This window comes from Lagenorhynchus albirostris, chromosome 19 (genome assembly GCF_949774975.1).
Source record: "Lagenorhynchus albirostris chromosome 19, mLagAlb1.1, whole genome shotgun sequence".
NCBI lineage: Eukaryota > Metazoa > Chordata > Mammalia > Artiodactyla > Delphinidae > Lagenorhynchus > Lagenorhynchus albirostris.
In genome coordinates this window covers 34,062,130-34,081,531 of record NC_083113.1, presented here as the reverse complement: position 1 = coordinate 34,081,531, position 19,402 = coordinate 34,062,130, and the positions used below count along the sequence as shown (strand labels likewise).

General features: G+C 44.5%; 3 protein-coding genes across 22 annotated transcripts in view; 1 reads left to right on the top strand and 2 right to left on the bottom strand.

The window, feature by feature from the left end:
• The window catches only part of CNOT1 (CCR4-NOT transcription complex subunit 1), a 99,616-nt gene extending 89,749 nt beyond the window's left edge, over positions 1–9,867 (top strand). For 2 of the 3 annotated variants that reach the window (XM_060132075.1, XM_060132074.1), the window contains exons 40-49: positions 174–422; positions 1,403–1,566; positions 1,788–1,905; positions 3,056–3,157; positions 4,291–4,464; positions 5,410–5,559; positions 6,230–6,410; positions 7,935–8,067; positions 9,203–9,337; positions 9,514–9,867. In XM_060132075.1, the coding sequence (XP_059988058.1) occupies positions 174–422; positions 1,403–1,566; positions 1,788–1,905; positions 3,056–3,157; positions 4,291–4,464; positions 5,410–5,559; positions 6,230–6,410; positions 7,935–8,067; positions 9,203–9,337; positions 9,514–9,592 (1,485 nt within the window). In that variant the 3' untranslated portion in view covers positions 9,593–9,867. Of the gene's footprint in view, positions 1–173; positions 423–1,402; positions 1,567–1,787; positions 1,941–3,055; positions 3,158–4,290; positions 4,465–5,409; positions 5,560–6,229; positions 6,411–7,934; positions 8,068–9,202; positions 9,338–9,513 lie in introns of those variants that run through there. The other variant, XR_009537254.1, reaches the window with a different exon arrangement.
• A 1,003-nt stretch (positions 9,868–10,870) lies between these two features.
• Positions 10,871–15,615, bottom strand: SETD6 (SET domain containing 6, protein lysine methyltransferase). 9 transcript variants are annotated; one of them, XM_060132077.1, is made up of 9 exons: positions 15,473–15,613; positions 15,156–15,245; positions 14,683–15,074; positions 14,388–14,582; positions 14,137–14,257; positions 12,312–12,492; positions 12,024–12,166; positions 11,624–11,875; positions 10,871–11,548 (listed from the first exon to the last, which is right to left on the bottom strand). In XM_060132077.1, exons 1-9 carry the CDS (start codon positions 15,497–15,499, stop codon positions 11,498–11,500), a joined length of 1,452 nt encoding a protein of 483 aa, XP_059988060.1. In that variant the 5' UTR covers positions 15,500–15,613; the 3' UTR covers positions 10,871–11,497. The 9 variants fall into 9 exon arrangements, with proteins under 9 accessions (XP_059988060.1, XP_059988062.1, XP_059988066.1 ...); XM_060132079.1 differs by having other exon boundaries at positions 10,871–11,875; positions 14,709–14,850; positions 14,930–15,074; positions 15,473–15,607; XM_060132083.1 differs by having other exon boundaries at positions 10,871–11,875; positions 14,388–14,447; positions 14,709–14,850; positions 14,930–15,074; positions 15,473–15,604.
• Positions 15,616–16,440: 825 nt separating this feature from the next.
• Positions 16,441–19,402, bottom strand: part of NDRG4 (NDRG family member 4) — a 105,798-nt gene continuing 102,836 nt past the window's right edge. For all 10 annotated transcript variants that reach the window (XM_060132099.1, XM_060132097.1, XM_060132102.1 and 7 more), the window contains one exon: positions 16,441–18,599. In XM_060132099.1, coding sequence (XP_059988082.1) covers positions 18,445–18,599 — 155 coding nt within the window. In that variant the 3' untranslated portion in view covers positions 16,441–18,444. The remainder of the gene's footprint in view (positions 18,600–19,402) is intronic.

The following is a 19,402-nucleotide window of genomic DNA, read 5'->3' as shown; positions in this document are numbered from 1 at the left end:
TAATGTAAAAGTCATTTTCATGACCCCCCCCCCTTTTTTTCTTTTTTTTACAAAGTAAGAATCAGAAATGTGACAATAGGATTGAATGAAAGAATACTTCTGACATGAAAATTAAAATTTTATTCATGTGTATTATCTCATTGTGCCTTGTAATGTTTTTGTTCCCTTGGTAGATGCACCAGCAAGGAATCCTGAAGACTGATGACCTCATAACAAGGTTCTTTCGTCTGTGTACTGAAATGTGTGTTGAAATCAGTTACCGTGCTCAGGCAGAGCAGCAGCACAATCCTGCTGCTAATCCCACCATGATCCGAGCCAAGTGCTATCACAACCTGGATGCCTTTGTCCGACTCATTGCACTGCTAGTAAAGCACTCAGGGGAGGCCACCAACACTGTCACAAAGATTAATCTGCTGAATAAGGTCTGAAATCCTTTCTTGCCTTAGTCTTTGCACACTTGAAGTCTGTATCAGTGGCTCTTAACCCTACAGGGCCCTCAAAACATTTTGTAATATCCCCTTTTCTGTCCAGACATTAAATTCATAGATAATATGTAAATATAATCACCGAATTTTAGAGGAAGAGTATGGTGCCTTAACTGAAAGACACCCCTCCCCTAAAACAAAACAAAAACATATAACGTATTTTCAGTATGTTAATGTTTAGTAATGAGTACACTAGAAAGTATTTAGGTAGTATGAGATTTGCCCCCATGTACAGAATCACTGTGAGTGAGATGGCTAGACATGTCCATTGATAAACAAAAATTGGTAACTCAAATACCATGAGTGACATTGCAGTTTTCTTGATTTTTCTGAAAAGGAACAAAGCAGAATTTCTGTTTGATTTATGCAGTGGAATTGCTGGAAATTTGAATGTTAAGATAGTGCAAAAATGAACTTAGAGCTTGGTCTCGGATAATTACAAATGGGTTCACATACATCCCCCACTGTTCAGTGATAAAATCAAGTGGAATGCAGGATAGTTCTTAAATATTTCTGCAACCTAATAGCATACCTGACCTTCCATCTACTAAATGCCAAGAGAAGGATAAATCATTTGCCTCTTGTCACCTTTATGTCAGACCAGAAAAATTAGGTTGATTGTGTTAACATGATAAAATATGATGTACCATGCTGATTTCTAGAGCTTTAGAAAAACTTGTGGAAAGTATGTATGTCTAGCATACTTCCATATACAGGGGTATGGAGATTCAAAGAAACCATGCAAAATTCTGTAGGGCAAATCAAACCCCAATGCATGGTCCCTTTGGCTACCAGTATGTAATTTTATATTTCCTTTCATGTGGGGCATAACGATGCAAGGTAACAAAGCATGGCTAGACAGTGGTAAATGAATTATCTTCGTGATTTACAAGCTCTATAATCTGTGTGCTCTGTAGGTCCTTGGTATAGTAGTGGGAGTTCTCCTGCAGGATCATGATGTTCGGCAAAGTGAATTTCAGCAGCTTCCCTACCATCGAATTTTTATCATGCTGCTCTTGGAACTCAATGCACCTGAACATGTATTGGAAACCATTAATTTCCAGACACTTACAGCTTTCTGGTGAGTATTGTTGAATATAATACTGTTAAGGATTTCCTGTTAAGGATTGCTGTTGTAGTGTAGTAAAATTTGAGAAGTAGAACTTTGTGGATTTGAGGCATGTTGATTCATAATGCAGCTTACATGTTGTCTACTTAATTATATTCATGTGTTTTGTTTTGTTTTGTTTTGTTTTAACCATATTTAAGCTTGTGCTTCTGACTAAGGTTTTCTTCTTTCAGCAACACATTCCACATCTTGAGGCCTACCAAAGCTCCTGGCTTTGTGTATGCTTGGCTTGAACTGATCTCCCATCGGATATTTATTGCAAGAATGCTGGCACATACGCCACAGCAGAAGGTGTGGCTGCAGTTTATCTCCTACAGATGACGACTGTAACTACCTGGGACTTATTAGCACTCTTAGCCATTCGGTAGTCATTGTACTTCTTTCAGGCTTAGTTGGGAGTTCTTATATTTAATGTGGAGTCAAGTCGTGGAGAAAGGCTCTAACAAGTACTTGACTGCCTCTGCCTGAAAGCCATTCCTCAATGATTAGGGTACTGCTTCTCCAAGTTGTTGTGAGTCTCCTTATGTCAATCTCTTAAGGAATTTTCAAAAAAAGTTGAAACCTTAGAGCACCTCTGTAGACAGCTATGTAAAACTCCGAGTAATGGAACTCAGAAACCTGCCAGTTTTACAGGTTCTCTAAATACTAAAGGCTCTCACATTCAGGGTTGAGGACCACTCGTCTCTACTGTATCTGAAAAATGCAGATCAAATTTGAGTAAAGAGTTTTTAGTCTTAACTGTGATGAGAAGTTTCTCTCCCATTTTGCAATTAAATGGCAAATGAGTACTCCAGGAAGTACCCTTGATTGACCCTTCAGATCAGGAGACTGTAACTATACTGTGTGTTTAGTAAAAAAGAAAGTGAAATAATCCTTGAACGGATTTCATTTTGTTTGACAAATAAGTGCATTCCAGGAGGAGGGAAAATATATTGAATAAAAACTACTTCAAAATGAACATAATTGTTATAATTGGGATATGGTGAGGAGGCCAAGTTTGGGTGAAAATAGAGGATTCATGTTGTAAATTGGATGAGGTTATTTGCCAGGAGTTGAGGAATTGGGAGTGGGAAAATAAATGATTGAGATCCAGGACTTAAAAGAAATTAAGAAAACAGACCCAAGTTTCTCAGTTGGCTACGTGTTTTGTGTTCTGTCTGAAAGTTCCTCCCCCTATTTAAAATGTTGCTACAGGCGCAAGGACCTATATATCCTGGAGTTTCTGGAGCCAGTTTGTTTCAAATATCATTTCCCATTATCTCCATAATTTTGCTTATTCCTTTCTCGGGCCAGTCAGTCTTTAAGAGAGGTGCTGATGTCCATATTCTCTAGCTATATGAAAAGATAATAAAGTCACAGTGTAGCTGCTTGGACAACAGTTTTGGTGGCAGGACGACAGCTGACTGAGGATAATTATGACTCATACATTTCTTTCTTTCAGGGATGGCCTATGTATGCACAGCTACTGATTGATTTATTCAAATATTTAGCGCCTTTCCTTAGAAATGTGGAACTCACCAAACCTATGCAAATCCTCTACAAGGTAATTAATTTGGAGTTCTAAAATTAAAATAATTAAAACTTAACACTTAAAGCAGTTAAAAACAAACACTTCAGCTGGGAATATGAGGTCTAACGTTTGTTTTTATCATTAAGCTATATATATATATATTTGTTTATTTTTGGCTGTGTTGGGTCTCCATTGCTGCATGGGCTTTCCCTAGTTGTGTCAAGCAGGGGCTACTCTTCGTTGCGGTGCACGGGCTTCAGTAGTTGTGGCTTGTGGGCTGTAGAGCGCAGGCTCCATGGTTATGGCGCATGGGCTTAGTTGATCTGCGGCATGTGGGATCTTCCCAGACCAGGGTTCAAACCCGGGTCCCCTGCATTGGCAGGCGGATTCTTAACCTCTGCACCACCAGGGATGTCTCTGTCATTAAGCTTTTAAAGTATAACATATATTCAGAAAAGTACAAAAATCAAACATATTTGCATAACCAGTACTTGATCATAAGGCATTCATACGTTCATATATGTGTATACCAGTTAACTCTTCCAGAAGCACATTAGAATTACTATTTCTTCCCATCCTTACCATACTTGAAATTGTTTTCCGTTTTAGTCATTTTGTCAGTTGTGCAGTAGGATCTCATTGTGGATTTAATTTGCATTTCCTTCAGTTCTTAATGAGATTTTTGTGGCCATTTGGGTATCCTCCTTTTGTGATGTTCTTCCAGCCTTGTGCTCATATTCCTATTGGATGATCTGGGTTTTTCTTATTTATTTTAACAGGGATTCTTTATGTATTCTGGATGTAAGCCCTTTGTTGATGTATATTCAAACATCTACTCTTGTGGCTTGCCTTTTCACTCCTTTAAAAGTAATGTGTCTTTTGAGGGATAGAAGCTTTAAATTTAATATAGTCAAAATTACCAGTTTTCTTCTTTTATTATATGTTGCTTTTTGTGTCTTGGGTAAGAAATCTTTGCCCATCTCAAATTACATTCTGTTTTGCACGTGCTTGCCTCCTGCCCAAGAAGCCATTAATTCTGGCTTTTACATTTACACTTAAAAAGAAAACTTTTTTTTTTACTTCAAATTCATAATAGTAAAAATGCTACTCCCATTTTCTTACTTAATGTAGAAACAGCCAATGTTTTTCTTGTTTTTAAAATATAGGGCACTTTAAGAGTGCTGCTGGTTCTTTTGCATGATTTCCCTGAGTTCCTTTGTGATTACCATTATGGATTCTGTGATGTGATCCCACCTAATTGTATCCAGCTAAGAAATCTGATCCTGAGTGCCTTTCCAAGAAACATGAGGCTCCCAGACCCATTCACTCCTAATCTGAAGGTAAAGTTCTAAACAGTTCAAGGAAAAGCAAGTTACATCTTAGTATTTTAGTCCTTTCTCTAGTAAGTGGGGTATTTGCTGTCCCCAGCACACACACCTACAAGTTGTTGGGTAAGGGTGCTCTTTGGTGGAAGCTGTCATGTTATTAAGCCTGATAAAGTATGATACTGCTCCTGAATATTGATTCACAGTATTCGTCTAGTTGCTGTTTTCAGTTTTGATATTAAATTTAGCTATATTTACAGAACCTCAACCTAGGTATTGGGCCAGTCATTTGCTGGGTGGCCCCAGTGGCACAGAATTGCAGAATAGACACTTGTAATGTCATATTTCACAGGTGTTTTGGATTTGTGTACTTGTGTTTTGTTTAAATTATCAGGAGAGAAGGGACTGTTTTAAAAATCATACCACCCTGACATGGCTATTGTAATTTTTATGTATTTTTTTTTAATCTTTTCACATGCATTTTTTTTTAAAGTAGCAAGTACAATGTCTTGTTCAGCTTGGGGCATCTTTTCAAAGACTAGGGCTCTTGGTGAGCAAGGAATCTCATTCTGTACTCTTGTTTTGAAATCGAATTCCAGGAAAAACACAATTAGTGGTATCAACTAGACTTCTCTACAAAAGGTACCTATCATGCCTTATTTTAAGAATGAGAAAATAGTATAGAATGAGAGATTACTATCATTTTGTATATGGGTACCTTTAATTAGAAGAATCTATTTCTTCTAATTAAAGATGAGTAATAACACTTTGCTGTACAGCAGAAATGAACACAACATTGTGCTGTACTTCAATAAAAATTTCTTAAAATATTGATTACTCTTCAAGATGTAAAGTGTATAACTTTAGAAAAACAATCCAACTACTTTCTAGCATAGATACAGTTTGCTGTTAAGGCCTACAGATGCTTCTGATTATGATTCTTGTATTTGTTTGTGGCAGGTGGATATGTTGAGTGAAATTAACATTGCACCCCGGATTCTCACCAATTTTACTGGGGTGATGCCACCCCAGTTCAAAAAGGATTTGGATTCCTATCTTAAAACTCGATCACCTGTCACTTTTCTGTCTGATCTGCGGAGCAACCTACAGGTTAGTGGTTTGACTTAAACTCTTGGTTGTGTCTTTCACTTTGTACACACAGTCCTATGCATGGTCTCTTGTAAGTTAGTCTTTTCAACCTGCTTTAAAGGTTTTAAAGCACATTGTCATTTTTAATGGTTGGATGAGATTAACTGGATTATACATTTTACCAGTGACAAGCTATGTAGCCTTGGAAGAGGCAGCCAGGGAATGGACTGGTTTTCTGTAAGAAAAGATTGCTGATAACCATCCCCTGCTCCAAGACTCTTCTAAGTAAATGGATTCTGGTTCAATTTGCTGTATACAAATTGATTGAGGCTGTATTATCTTTCCATACCAAGAAACCATGTTTTTCCCCTCTCCAAATCTTTTTTATAAGTGAGATAGTGCAAATTTTGACTTTATAAACTTCATTTTTGTGCTGGTAACTGTCAAAGCTTTGGTTTCCCAAGGGAAATCCCATTTCTGTTGACACAACTACCCTTGTGCAAGTGTGTATTTGTTAAATAACCTCACAAATTCAAGCAGATTTCTAAAATTTAAGTCACAGAGGATATTGGGAACAGTTCAGCTTTTCTATGAAAGGCATAAAAAGGGTTCTTAGAAATATTGGTGCCTAAATCCGATGCCTAAGTCCTCTGTGACAGTAAGTCAGGAGCTTTCTGTTTTGTTCATTTAGGTATCCAATGAGCCTGGTAATCGCTACAACCTCCAGCTCATTAATGCACTGGTGCTCTATGTAGGGACTCAGGCAATTGCACACATCCACAACAAGGGCAGCACACCTTCAATGAGCACGATCACCCACTCTGCTCACATGGACATCTTCCAGAACCTGGCTGTGGACTTGGACACTGAAGGTGAGTGAAGCCAGCTAGTTCTCAGAGTCAAGTTTTGTGCACTTTTTGTCACAGTCTGGTCCCAAAAATACTTTAAGCCACAATAGAGAATGTTCTGTCAATATGGTTATGGGTCTGGCTGGTTATTTTATCTTGAATTCGATAGTATTTGCTCAATGCAGAAGACACAGCAAAGCATAAAGGAAAAAAATCATCCAGAATCCTTACCACATCAGTTAATATTTCAGTACGTATGATTGTAGCATTTTTCTTTTTTAGTGTGAAAATAAACATGTTCTTTTTACTAGCCTCTCTTTAAAAATAGGCTCATGTTACTTTTTTTGTTAGCCTCCCTTTTATCCCAACATTTACTGATGCCTCTTTGCCAGGCAATATGTTAAATATTAAATGTGTAAAGATTAATGAATAGAACTTCCCCTACCTGCTCTGCAAAAAAGTTCACAGTATAATCCTATTGTAGGTTTGCATCTTGCTTGGTTGAACTACCAATTTTGGTGTTCTGTATAGTAGATGGTGACCAACGATATAGTGCTGCTCAGCCTAACACACATACACTTTAGGAGGATGCCTACTTTTTTTAACTTCACTATGGATTTTTGAGAGGCTAATTTTGAGTATATACTACTTGCCTATTTGTAGGAGGGGGTTTGAGGCAGCTTAAAATCAAGATTTAACACAAATGAATACCATTACGTCCAGAGCCCAACAAAAAAAGTGGATAGCCTTTAAGTGTTAAAGCTCACTGTGATGGCCTTACAAACCTCAGTAATATCAAGCAGAGGGAGACAACCAAATCCAATTAATACTTATTCCAATAAAGTTTAAACTAGCATTTCTCCAAGTATAGTCTGGGAACCCTTAGTGGATTATCCCCAAGACCCTTATAGAAGGGTCGTGAGGGACTTCCTTGGTGGTCCAGTGGGTAAGACTCCATGCTTCCAATGCAGGGGGCCCTGGTTTGATCCTGGGTTGGGGAACTAGATCCCGCATGCATGCTGCAACTAAGGCCCAGTGCAGCCAAAATAAATATATAATAAATATTTTTTAAAAAAGAAGAAGGGCTGTGTGGTTAAAACTATTTTAATAATAAAAGACATTTGCTTTTTTTCACACTCATGTTGTCACAAGCGTACAGTGACTGTTTCCAGAGGCCACATGAAATAACCATACTGGAACAGATTGAACATAAGGGCAGAAATGAGAATCCAGCAGAATGTGAAACAGTGACACTCTTCTCTAAGTTTCTTGGGGGGAAATACTTAAATTTTTTATTAACAGGTTATATTAATATGCAGTAGGTCTCTTATTTTTAAATAGACTAATTTTTTTAACTACAATTTTTTTAATGTGAAAAAAACCCCACAGAAATGAACTCTAGGGCCCTGAGCACCGCTGGTTGAAACCAAAGGATAATTTGAGAACCTATATCAGAAATGCAAATCCATCCAGTCAGAATGTGATTTGTCTTCTCACATTGGCCTTTCAGAGCAAATTCTCGCTAAGCTGGGTTTTCTTAATATCTAGGTCGGTATCTCTTCTTGAATGCAATTGCAAATCAGCTGCGGTACCCAAATAGCCACACTCACTACTTCAGCTGCACCATGCTCTACCTTTTTGCAGAGGCCAACACTGAAGCTATCCAAGAACAGATCACAAGGTAAGAGAGAGGTCTGTTTTTCAGAGGGTTCTAAATGGAGCCTCTTCCCCTTTATTACGAATTCTGAGTGTTTTTTTCCCTATGCATTCCATGCTCACTGAGCATCTTAAATGTGTTAAATAGTTGTGAATGAAATGGGCATGGTTCTGCCCTCCTGATAATTAGTCTGATGGATGCAAAAAAAATCACAAGTAGAGAATTATTAATCACTGCTGAAACAAAAAGTTTTCGACAAAAGGCACAGCATTTTGATAGATCAGGAGTTTTTCTCAGGTGGTGGGGTCAGCATATTTAACCAGTCCTGAAACACCCAGGCCTTTTAAAGGCCATGTTAAAGAACTTAGACTTGTCATTACCTCTGGGTTGGAAGGTTTTAAGCAGGAGAAATAACAGGATCATACGTGTGTTCTACTAACAATAGTTAGGAATCTGTTGCAGATTGCTTGGACTATGTACAGCATTGGAGATCAGGAATGGGTACATCCTAGTGAGAGAGATATACACAAACTTAAAAAACTGGACCAGACTTGTTAAACTTGCCCCTTCACCTAATAGTAGTTTCTGAGCATTAGTATTCCTTAGGTTTATATACTAAAAATTAACTAGCGTTTTATTATTAGATGTTTAGACGGTAAAAGTCCTATTTTGTGGACTATATAAAGCTTTAGTGAACTTCCTCGAACTTAAATCTTTGTTCTTGTGCTTTATTACATCCTTAGGGTAAATTTAGAAGTAAAATTGGTTAGATCAGGGGATGTGAAGAATTATCCCACCCAATTTACATATGTACTACTAGTAGTAAAATTCTTATTTCCTATTTACTTTCATTGAGTATGTATTTTTTAAGCGATTATCTTCTCTGTGTCATGTAATCTATTTTCTATCCTTTACCTTAACTTAGTCTTGTAGGCTCAGTAATGGGAAGAGGAGGGATTCAAACCCACGTTATGTAATTCTAGAATCCATTTAAGCATTCTATAGAAAAGACTTAATCCACCTGCCTTTTGTAAAGCTAACAATTTTTGCATGTAGTGTAATAATCAGGGGAAAAGTGTTAGGAAAAAAGACAAATGGAGAAGTGGTCGTGAATTTGTATGTTTCTGTGCATTGACTAACTTTTTCTTCCCTTCTCCAGGGTTCTTTTGGAACGGTTGATTGTAAATAGGCCACATCCTTGGGGTCTTCTTATTACCTTCATTGAGCTGATTAAAAATCCAGCGTTTAAGTTCTGGAACCACGAGTTTGTACACTGTGCCCCAGAAATTGAAAAGTGAGTTAAAGTAATTTTTAAATTGTTACATTCTTAAGACAGAAGAATGAGAATCATTTGATGGCTCCAGCTTGGGTGGGTGATTAAGAAGGTCATAGTAACCAAAATTAATAAGACAAGGTTTTAGTCAGGCCTGAAGTTTTCTCACAAACTTGTTCACTGTCTCCATTCTTCAGGTTATTCCAGTCTGTCGCACAGTGCTGCATGGGACAAAAGCAGGCTCAGCAAGTAATGGAAGGGACAGGTGCCAGTTAGATGGAACCACATCTCTGTTGTAAATTTGTCAGCCTGGAGGTCCCACTGTACCAAGTTCATAAACTGGCTGAAGATCCTTTCAGCTTTTCCTGACTTTTCCGGCCCTTTGGTCTCGGGTATCTGCCCCAATTACTGTTTGGGTCAGCTTCCTGTCTACTTGGACACGTTCCAAATTTAAATGCATTTTTTTGGACTCCTGGCCAACATTTAGAAGATGCTGTGAATATCATTTTGAACTTGTGTAAATATATGAAAGAGAAAACCTTTGTCTGGAACTTCTTGGGTTTGTGCAAAATGTGTCCAAGGCAAGTAGATAAACTGGTGGTACCTACTTCCCAGCTTATAAATTGAAGAGGCTGCTGATGCCGTGCACTTGTTGGGGCGGGGGTTGGGCATAGCTCCATGTCATCTGACATTCCTGGTGTCCCAAAGAATAGCAGGAAAGCCAGTTTAAATACTATGTGACTTATTTTTTTTAAATACGGATGGGGACCTTGAAAATCACAAAGTTGTTAAAAAATGTGGATGTGTAGAATTTGGTATGCCAGGAAACATGGGAAGAGTTCACAATCGAGATCCCGTGGATTTTTATTTTGCCTCTTCCCCAAATCTAAAGCTGGCTGTTGGCAGAGCATCATTTTCTCTTTTCTGCTGGAGAACACATCCCCTTGGGCCCTGTGAGACACTTCTTTTTATAAAGGGAAGCCAAACCAGGCCTAAAGTTCCCTCATCTCTCTCCTGATAACTTGTAAACTGTGCGGAAAGGAACCAAATATTATGAATTGCCCTTCCCCATTATCCCAATGAATGGCCATACAGACTAAGCTGAACAACAAAGTCAAAAGGACCAATACAGCCCCTTTTGTAAGGATTTTGAATGTTTTGTAAATGTATTGGTCCATGTGTTGTATTTTGTAGCCTTCCTAGTTCCTGGGCTTTAGCTTCCCTACTTCTTGTATGTGTATGCATACTGTAGTCGAACATTAAAGTCATGACACACACACGAGTCCACTGTGCCTTTCTCAGTAGCGGCCAGTGCTGGTGGTGAGGAGGAAAGTGGACCACGCAGCCTTCCCATTGGGGCCACTGGGGAACACCAACTTTTGCTGAATGGTAGGTTTTCCCACTACCAATCTGGCATCTTTAAACAAGGAAGTGATTTTTGTGTAGTGTTGTTTGCCTTTTCCTTTCCAACAGTGAAAAATTATTGGAGCAGGTTTCTATGATTAAACAAACAGTTTCAAAATGCCCATTTAAAAACATCCTTTACCCTCATGGTGTTTCAATATTAACATCTTTATTGGAGTATAATTGCTTTACAACGTTAGATATAATTTCTAAAAGAAAAGGAGTAGGTATGTATTTAAAACTTACCTAATATATACCTTACCTTTCATGACTGTCAAGTTTTATGGCCAGAGAGGACAAAAAGGTTCAAGATTAAATAGAAATCTTACATGGGGACTTGAACGTCATTGGTGTCTTAAGGGTGAGTTGTGCCATCTAGGCTGCTTAAGGAATTTAAACAATTGCTCAGAGTCCCAGTGACATAGCTTATTAAATCCTCCAACAGGAAACAGTTGTTAACTAAGGGAAAGTGACTTGTTCAAAATAGACCTGGATTTGAACCAGGTCTACTTTCAAAGTCCATGTTATTAAATGCCAGACTACAATAAAATGTTATCACTATCACATTTCTGCTAACTTTGGATCAAGCTGAGAACCAAACAGCCATAAAATTTATTAGTGTTCATAACAAAAAGCAGCAGTTCCCACATCTGCTGTTCCCAAATCCTTCAGCATGTCACTCTTACCTTGGAATTCATCCTAGACAACAGTTTTGCTACTTTTCCTTTTGGTATTTAGTATGAAATGCAAAACAAAAGGTCCAAATTATCCTTCTTTTCAAGCATCAATGCGTACCAGCTTAGCAGAAAGTTCTTCTCCTGGACATTCCTTCAGGAAAAAGGGAACCTGCTAGTTAGTCAGTTCCAACAATTGGTGTAAGATCATCTTCTGACCATAACGAACCTGTAAGGCTTGCTGTTCCCTCCAGCTGAGTGTGGCGTAGACCTCCTTACTATTGAGTAAATCTTGCTCAGTTTTTAAGTCTGTGGCGTAGGTTTGCAGGGTCAATAAAACACTGTCCCGAAGAAGCTGTCTCCATGATGCTTTGAGTTTGGGGATATTTGTGATTGTCAGGCTGTCCTCTTCCCTTTTATCATCTCCCCATCCATCCTGGTCTTTAAATTCTCTGAACTCCTCAGCAGGCATGCACAGTACCTAGAAGCAACCATGGGGCCCTTTACTTGGGTATATTTCCAAAATTGATTTAGAGAAGCCAACCTGCCGTGACAGCATTTAAGTGTCCTCTCCATCCATGCCACCTTTCCTCGCACCTAGATCTAAAATACTTATTTTGAGCATTTACCTTGAGTGTCATGGCCAGTTCCTCTTCTGTCAGCACTTCTTCCCGCCCAATCACAAAGGCTCCCTCTTCCCCTACCATCTCCAGTTTGCATAAGAAATCCCAGCGTTCATACAGTAGGAGCCTTTCAGCTTCAACTTTTGTTCCTGTAGACAGAAAGTACTGGTGTGAAAGTCAGTATACCCAAGAGCTCATTTCTCCTTAGTCTACAAAAAGGGAGCAACTACTATTGGCAGAGCACCTGGGGCAGGGGTGGAGACATACACCAGTGTCCAAGGTTTAATCACTCACCCTGTAACGCTGCTTCACGAACCGTCACCATCTGAATGTCAGCCGTGTCATCCGTGTTGTCAGGATACGGTTCAGTAAAGCCATACATGTGAATCAACTGCCAGTTAGCCATTTGCCCATAAGTGTTGAAAATCTCATGGCCTTTAGGAATGGGCTGAGTGGCCACCATCCGAAGACAATTCTGGGGTGGAAGGGAGAAGCTGGGGCCAGGCCCTTCCCAGGCCAGCCTCATGAAGATTACTTCCCTCCTAGGAGGGTACAGTTCCCTCCAGCAGGTATAGTTCAGTGATGGTGGGACTGACATTATACCTACCAACATTCTACCTTTAGTTCTTGTTAAGATCCTGTACTGTAGAATAAAAGTGGTGAGACTTAAAGGTCAAAGGTCATCCCCATGGTTTAGTAGGTAATCTTTGCTCAGTCATCTCACAAACACTTAAAAAGTTGCTAGCTGGCTTCCCTGGTGGCACAGTGGTTGAGAGTCTGCCTGCCAATGCAGGGGACATGGGTTCCGTGCCCCGGTCCGGGAGGATCCCGCGTGCCGCGGAGCGGCTGGGCTCGTGAGCCATGGCTGCTGAGCCTGCGCGTCCGGAGCCTGTGCTCCGCGGCGGGAGAGGCCACAGCAGTGAGAGGCCCACGTACCGCAAAAAAGAAAAAAAAAAAGTTGCTAGCTTTGGAGACTTCTCTGGTGGTCCAGTGGTTAAGAATCCGCCTTCCAATGCAGGGGACGCAGGTTCAATCCCTGGTGAGGGAACCAAGATCCCACATGCCACGGGGCAACAAAGCCCGCACACCACAACTAGAGAGAAGCCTGTGCATAGCAACAAAGAGCGCGTGTGACACAACTAAGACCCGACACAGCCCCCCCAAAAAGTTGCTAGCTTTACAAAAATGAAGAATTAGGCACTTCCCTTGCAGTCCAGTGGTTAAGACTGCTGGGGCCCAGGTTCAATCCCTGGGCAGGGGGAACTAGGCTCTGTGCAGTGTGGCAAAAAATCAAAAACAAAACCCAAAAACACAAGATCAAAGTAGGAACAGCAAATGGACACAAGCTTTTAAAAGTAATAGCCAGGGACTTCCCTGGTGGCACAGTGGTTAAGAATCTGCCTGCCAATGCAGGGGACACGGGTTCGATCCCTGATCCAGGAAGATCCTACATGCCACGGAGCAACTAAGCCCGTGCACCACAACTACTGAGCCCGTGTGCCTAGAGCCCGTCTTCCGCAATGAGACGCCCACACACCACAACGAACAGTAGCCTCCTGCATGCTGCAACTAGAGAAAGCCTGCATGCAGCAACAGACCCAACACAGCCAAAAATAAATTTATTTTAAACAGCCACTTCCTAATTTTTAATCCCATAAACTTAGATCTTTTTTTTTGCAACTTTCCACTTAGCAAATAGAATTGATACAAACACAGCCTTGGTATCATCTTAAACCGGTCTTACGAACATCCCCTCTTGTGAAAAGTATTGACACTATGGCTGTTCCAGATTGCTGTCCACAGGGCCCAGAAACAATCTTGGCTCACTAGCACTGCACAGAACCACCAACCTATAGAACCAAATCAGTGAGGGTGCAAGGTTTATCAGAGGATTAACCCCAGCTTTCTTGTAAGGTTTTGAGATGTTTTCAGTTCAGGCGATTTCAGTGGAATATGCAAAGTACACAGAGGAGGAGATAATTCCACCTACACATTTTTAGTATGAGGAGAATGGAGTGTTTAGCTCAACTGCCAGGCCAGCATAAATAACACACCGGTTTGAATCACATGCCCAATCATCCAAGCACATAAGAACAAGAACTGGGACAGATCCACTCACTGGAGAGTATTCTAGATTGGCATTGTGATTGGCTAAGTGGTTTAGTACGTCTGCAGCAGGCACCATCAAAGGGGAGTTTGGCTCCTTTTCATCATCCTCTTCCTCCAGTGGTTCCTGAAAGCTGCCACAGAGAGAACTTTGCTAAAGCCCAGTGCAGGGTGAGAGACGAGTGGGGTTCACTGTTCTTTCCCTTCTAGTCCCTCAATAGAGTTCTAAAAAAAAGGGTCCTTTTTAAGGCTCCGCTCACTGACCTGTAGGCCATCACAAGAGCCACGAGCTGGCGGTAGAGCTCCAGAGAGCGAACCCTGGGGCTGAAAAGATCGGGGTGGGCTTCCATGAAGGGCAGCACGATGGAATAATACTCGCTGCGGATGTTGGCCAAATCCTTCTCCACAGCCTCGGGTACGCCGGTGCCCTGCAGCAATCGCCGGCGCTCCTCCTCTGGCCTGCAGTGACACCCCCACCCAGGTTCTTCACACCACCTACCGAAACTAGCGCTTGGAACCCGTGTCCCAAGGGCAGGGCGGTTCGAGCCAGGCTACCTACGGTGCTGCCCCTCCTACGGCTCTCACCAGAACATGGGGTGCTCCAAGCGGCCCAGCTCGGGCCACAGCGCAAAGTAGGGGCTCCAGGGCGAGGCCGGGGCCTGCAGCTCGTGCAGCAGCGCCAGCAGCAGCGGCACCCATCCCGACTGGCTCTGCAGCGCGCCTCGCTCTGAGGGAGACGAAGAGGTTAGGGCCCCAGCCTGCCCCGCAGGCCCGCCTCGGCGTCCCACCCCCGCCGGCGTAACCACCTCGCTCCAGCAGGCCGCTGATTGAGCAGGTGTGCTGCGACAGGAGTGCGGCCCGCGGCACCGCGAACAGCAGCTCCCCGGGCTGCACGCTCTCCCGGGCCACCATGCCGTAGCCGGCCACCGTGCCCTGCCGGCTCACCGCCACCTGAGCAGGGAGAGCGGCCGGTCAGAGCTAGACCGCGCCCGCTTCCCCGCCGCGCCCGCCTCCACCCCGCCCCCCACTCACCTTGGGACTCAGCTCCAGTCCTACCCGCCGGCACCAGCTCAGGAAGCTGGCCACCGGGGCCGGGTCCTCGCTGCCCGCAAGCCCTGCCACCTGAAATAAGCAAGCGCAGTGGCGTTGCCCCGCCCGGAAGAGCTCGCTGGGGGCGGAGAAGACGGCGGCGCGCGCGCGGAGGAAGGGCCGGGGTTGGGGGAGGGGATGTGGAGTGCGGCAAATGACCCGCGGCAGGCCGCGCAGCCGCGTGCGGGACGGCGCTGCGGACGGGGAAGCGGCGAGGCGCGGCGGAGAGGGGTGCTCCTGCGTCTGCCGCCACAACTCACCCGCCGGCGCTTCGCCTGGGTCGCCATGGTCCGAGGGCGCGCAGCCCCGCGACTCCGCAGCCCAGCGCAGGCGCTTCCGGCGTCCGGGGGCAGGACTCTCAGGGGCGGGGCCTATGTTCCCGCCCCGGAACCACGTGATGTTCGTTTCGACTTCCACGCGGAAGAAGAGTGAGGGTTTGCACCTGGTCGTACAACCCCTGCTGAAAACATCCTTGAGGCCGGGTGTCCCCACTTGGGTTAAGAAAACGTGCCGCCTTGAGCCTGGTCTGAGCCAGGCACAACCCTTCCCAGTCTTGGTCTGTGACAGCTGAAACCCCTGGGGGTAGAAGTCCGGTTGAAGTGCAAAATCCCATTTCTGGATGAGAAGGGAAGGCCTCGCTGGAGGCCGGCTGGGTGCGCAATTAGAGCAGTTCGTGCAGGTGTTTCGGAGTTGTGTGGTCAGGGCTCCCAGAACTATTGATAGAATACACCCGCTCAGTTTTTCATCGTCTGGTAGCACATGGAGGGGCTTATTTTTATTTACTTGCTGCTTTAGTTGCTGACACACAGCAGGAACTCAATATCTATTTATTGAATAAATGGCTGAGTAAATGAATCAGAAATGGTGGTTAAACATGGGGAAATAGCATGCCGTTAAATTTAAGAAAATGAGGCAACGAATATAAAAGTTACAGGTCTGGGTTTTGAAGTCAAATACTGTCAAGGCCACCTCCCAGCTTGGCCTCTTATCAAGGCAAATTCAGTTTCCTCAACTGTGAAACTAAGATAATTAGTATCTACCCTATGGAATTAATGTAAGGATTGGTAAGATGATGTGACAAGATATGGAAATACAGAGATAGATGGAAATGCCTGTCTTCACTCTGAACGGTCAACCCCACCTGAACCCAAGAAGCACCAGCCTCACCAGTTTAAACATTGTCTCTTCCAAAGCTTCTCATGATGGGCATGGCATCACCATACTCAAATTCTTCTTAGTTTCTTTATTAGTTTTTCAGCACAGTTAACTCTTTCTACGTTGACAAGGGTTTTTGTTTTACATTTTGTCATCTCAAAGTCTCATGACATCAGGCACCAGAATACACAAAAGTAGGCTCTTCACTTTGTACAGAGAAGAAAATAACAAATTCCATTAATAGTTCACTTTGACCAAAGAAGACAACCTCCGATGGAAAGCCACACGCCGGAGTACCCAATATACATATATATATAATGTATAGATATTTATAAATCTCATCTGAAAGAACATGGGAAAGAAAATCCAAGATTCACAGCGCTATCTACAGTAAAAGGGATTAATTCTACCAGCTTTTCAAACAGTCACATTCTATATTCAAAGGAAGCACGTGAGTGAATAGAACTAACAGACACTCCACTGGGCTCTATAATGGCTTAAGATGACAGAAGGGGGTGATGTGTGCCAAGGAAATGTGGATGCAGGTGTCCCCTCAGCCCCACACACACCCACCCACCCTCCACCGCCCTGCATTTTTCATTGCTCTCCCCTCTTCTCTTTTTTACTCATTTGAGGGCTTGTGGCAACTGACTTAGGCTCAGAGACAAATGGCTTCTGGTTCCTAGGTCAGGAGATTCTACCCAGTAAGGTGGATGAACAGGAAGTATATGGCACAGCCCTGGGCTTCAGCTGGCTGGAAGGGGCTGGGGTGTGTGGGGAGCCTTCCTTCTCTGCCTGGCCCTTGTTCATTTCAGGAAACGTTACCTCCCACCCCAGGACCCAGCAAGCCCCAGCCTGAGCCTACTCCAAATGGCTAGGATGGTGATTTGGGACTGCCAAGTCCTGCTATCTTGGGCCAGTTTTCTCCAAATGAACTCTCTCAGTGATGCCTACGTGAAACATTGGCATAGCTTGACTAGAACTCTCCCTAGAAATGCTTCCAGTGGCCTTGGCCATGCCGCTGCTGATTAAGTTGTCCTCCATGGAACCTAGGGGTGAAAAGGGGGTCTCTGGGGGAACTCTATAGGAACTCTGAGCCACCACTGCCTGCTGGCTTCCAAAGGCAGTCACCACGAAGTTCTCAGAGGCGTACCCAACACTCAAAGGCTATCCCAGCCTTTAACCTCAGCCCTAGTCAGCTCCCTAGAGGCAGAGGACCAGGTGACTTTCTGCCTCAGGGCCTTGGCTCAGAAACGGGACAGGGCCAGGAGGCGGCAGACTGTGGGCTGGGACAGTCTGTGGGGTTCCTGCCCTCAAGGTCCTCTGTGTTCTGTCTTCCTTGGGCAGAGAAACCCCTTTCAGCCCCTACCTGCCTGGCCCTACAGCACCAGGCCCACCCACAGAGCACCAGGAAAACTGCTGTCTGGTTGAAGCGCCCCCTTGTGGCTACTGTTCAGATGATTGTCACGGGTGCTAAAATCAGAAACAGATGTGCTTGATGGTGGGGCTTGGGGGTGGGAAAGGGGCCTGCAGAGCTCCAGGGCTCCTGCCTCTGAATGCTCCCTGCTGCTGTCTCCTGGTTCTCATGCCAGTGCCTGAGCTGGACCCTGTTCCTGCTGTCCCAGCACCTACCGTCTCAAAACCCCATCCCACCTTCAAACCTGCCTGCTTGAGGGGGTCAACCCATGCTTTCTTTAATCCAGCATATTATCCTGGATCCTGGCCAGAGAAGGACTCAAAGTCTTCCCTTAGCTAATCTCCTTCTTCCCTGGAGCCCTGCCCTGACTGTGCCTGGGCCTTGGAAAACTGGAAGAGAGGGTCTAAGTCAGCCAAGTTAATGAGGTGAGGGGGGGAGGGGGGTAGGGGAGGAGTGAGCCCCTCAAACCATCTGGAGACTGTTCCACTGCAGCATCTAGGACGGATCCCCTCATCTTTTTAAACAAAAGAAAAGTAACCCCATTTCCTCCCCTTCGCCCTCGCAAAAATAAACTAAAGGGGAAATGAGCTGCACAAGGATGGCAGTGGGACGTCGATGCAGGTTGGGGGGCAGGTGAGCATCTTCGTGGGACCAAGGGCTTCAACAGGACACCTCCATGGTGTGGTTGACCTGGCCCAGCCCCTCACTGCTCTCTGAGTGGGTGCAGGCCTGCGGGCGGCTGCCGTCCACCGAGCTGGCACTGGTGAGGGACGAGGTTCGAGAGCGGGCGAGACGGGTCATGCTGGCCGAGGGCACTGCAGACAGAGAGGGCACCGGGGGTGAGGACCAGCAGGCAGGGCCGGGCGCAGGCAGGCAGGAGAAGGATTTACGCAAGCAAAGCGGCCAGCGAGACCGGTTCTTCCGACGAAGGCATGGAGGCTCATCCCAAGCCAGGGCTCTACACTTGCTCTGTCAAGCCCCAGGCATGCAACGCCAGCGACAGGGAGTGAGCCAAAGGGGCGGGGGGGCCACGGAGGCCGGCAGGACCCTCCTCACAAGAGCTGGCCAGAGCTGTGGCCAAAATGGGGTGGCAGCTGACCGGGTGTCCTTAAGCTGGAGCAAGGATGGGACATTATTTCCAACTCTGCCTCCCTCAAGAGGATGATGGGGCAGGGGGAATGAGACCAGTTCTGTAAAGAAGGGCAAGGTGTGATGGCCCCAGACTGCCCTAAATCCTGTTTCTGCCCTTATTCAGAGTTTTACAAGCGAGACTTGCAGGAAGCAAATTCTACCTTCCTGACCTCAACTAGCCACCTGTCCAGCTCAGGCATGGCTTGCCCCTGACCCCAGGGCCGACACCTCTGAGAAGTTCTGGTTCCAACTGCCAGAGTGCTGGAAGCCACGGGGCCCATGGCAACCTAGAAGCAAGGCTGATCTAAAACCCAGCCAATCTGGAGCCCTAAATGGGACAGAGCCCACGGAAGAGCAGGACACAAGAAGTTCCCATGGCAAGATGCGGCCTGGCTGCAGCACTGCACAGAGGAAGGAGCTGGGGCTCCTGGGGTGGCGGGGTGGGGGGGAGCTGGGGGGCAGTCCATGCATTAGGGGAGGGGATGCG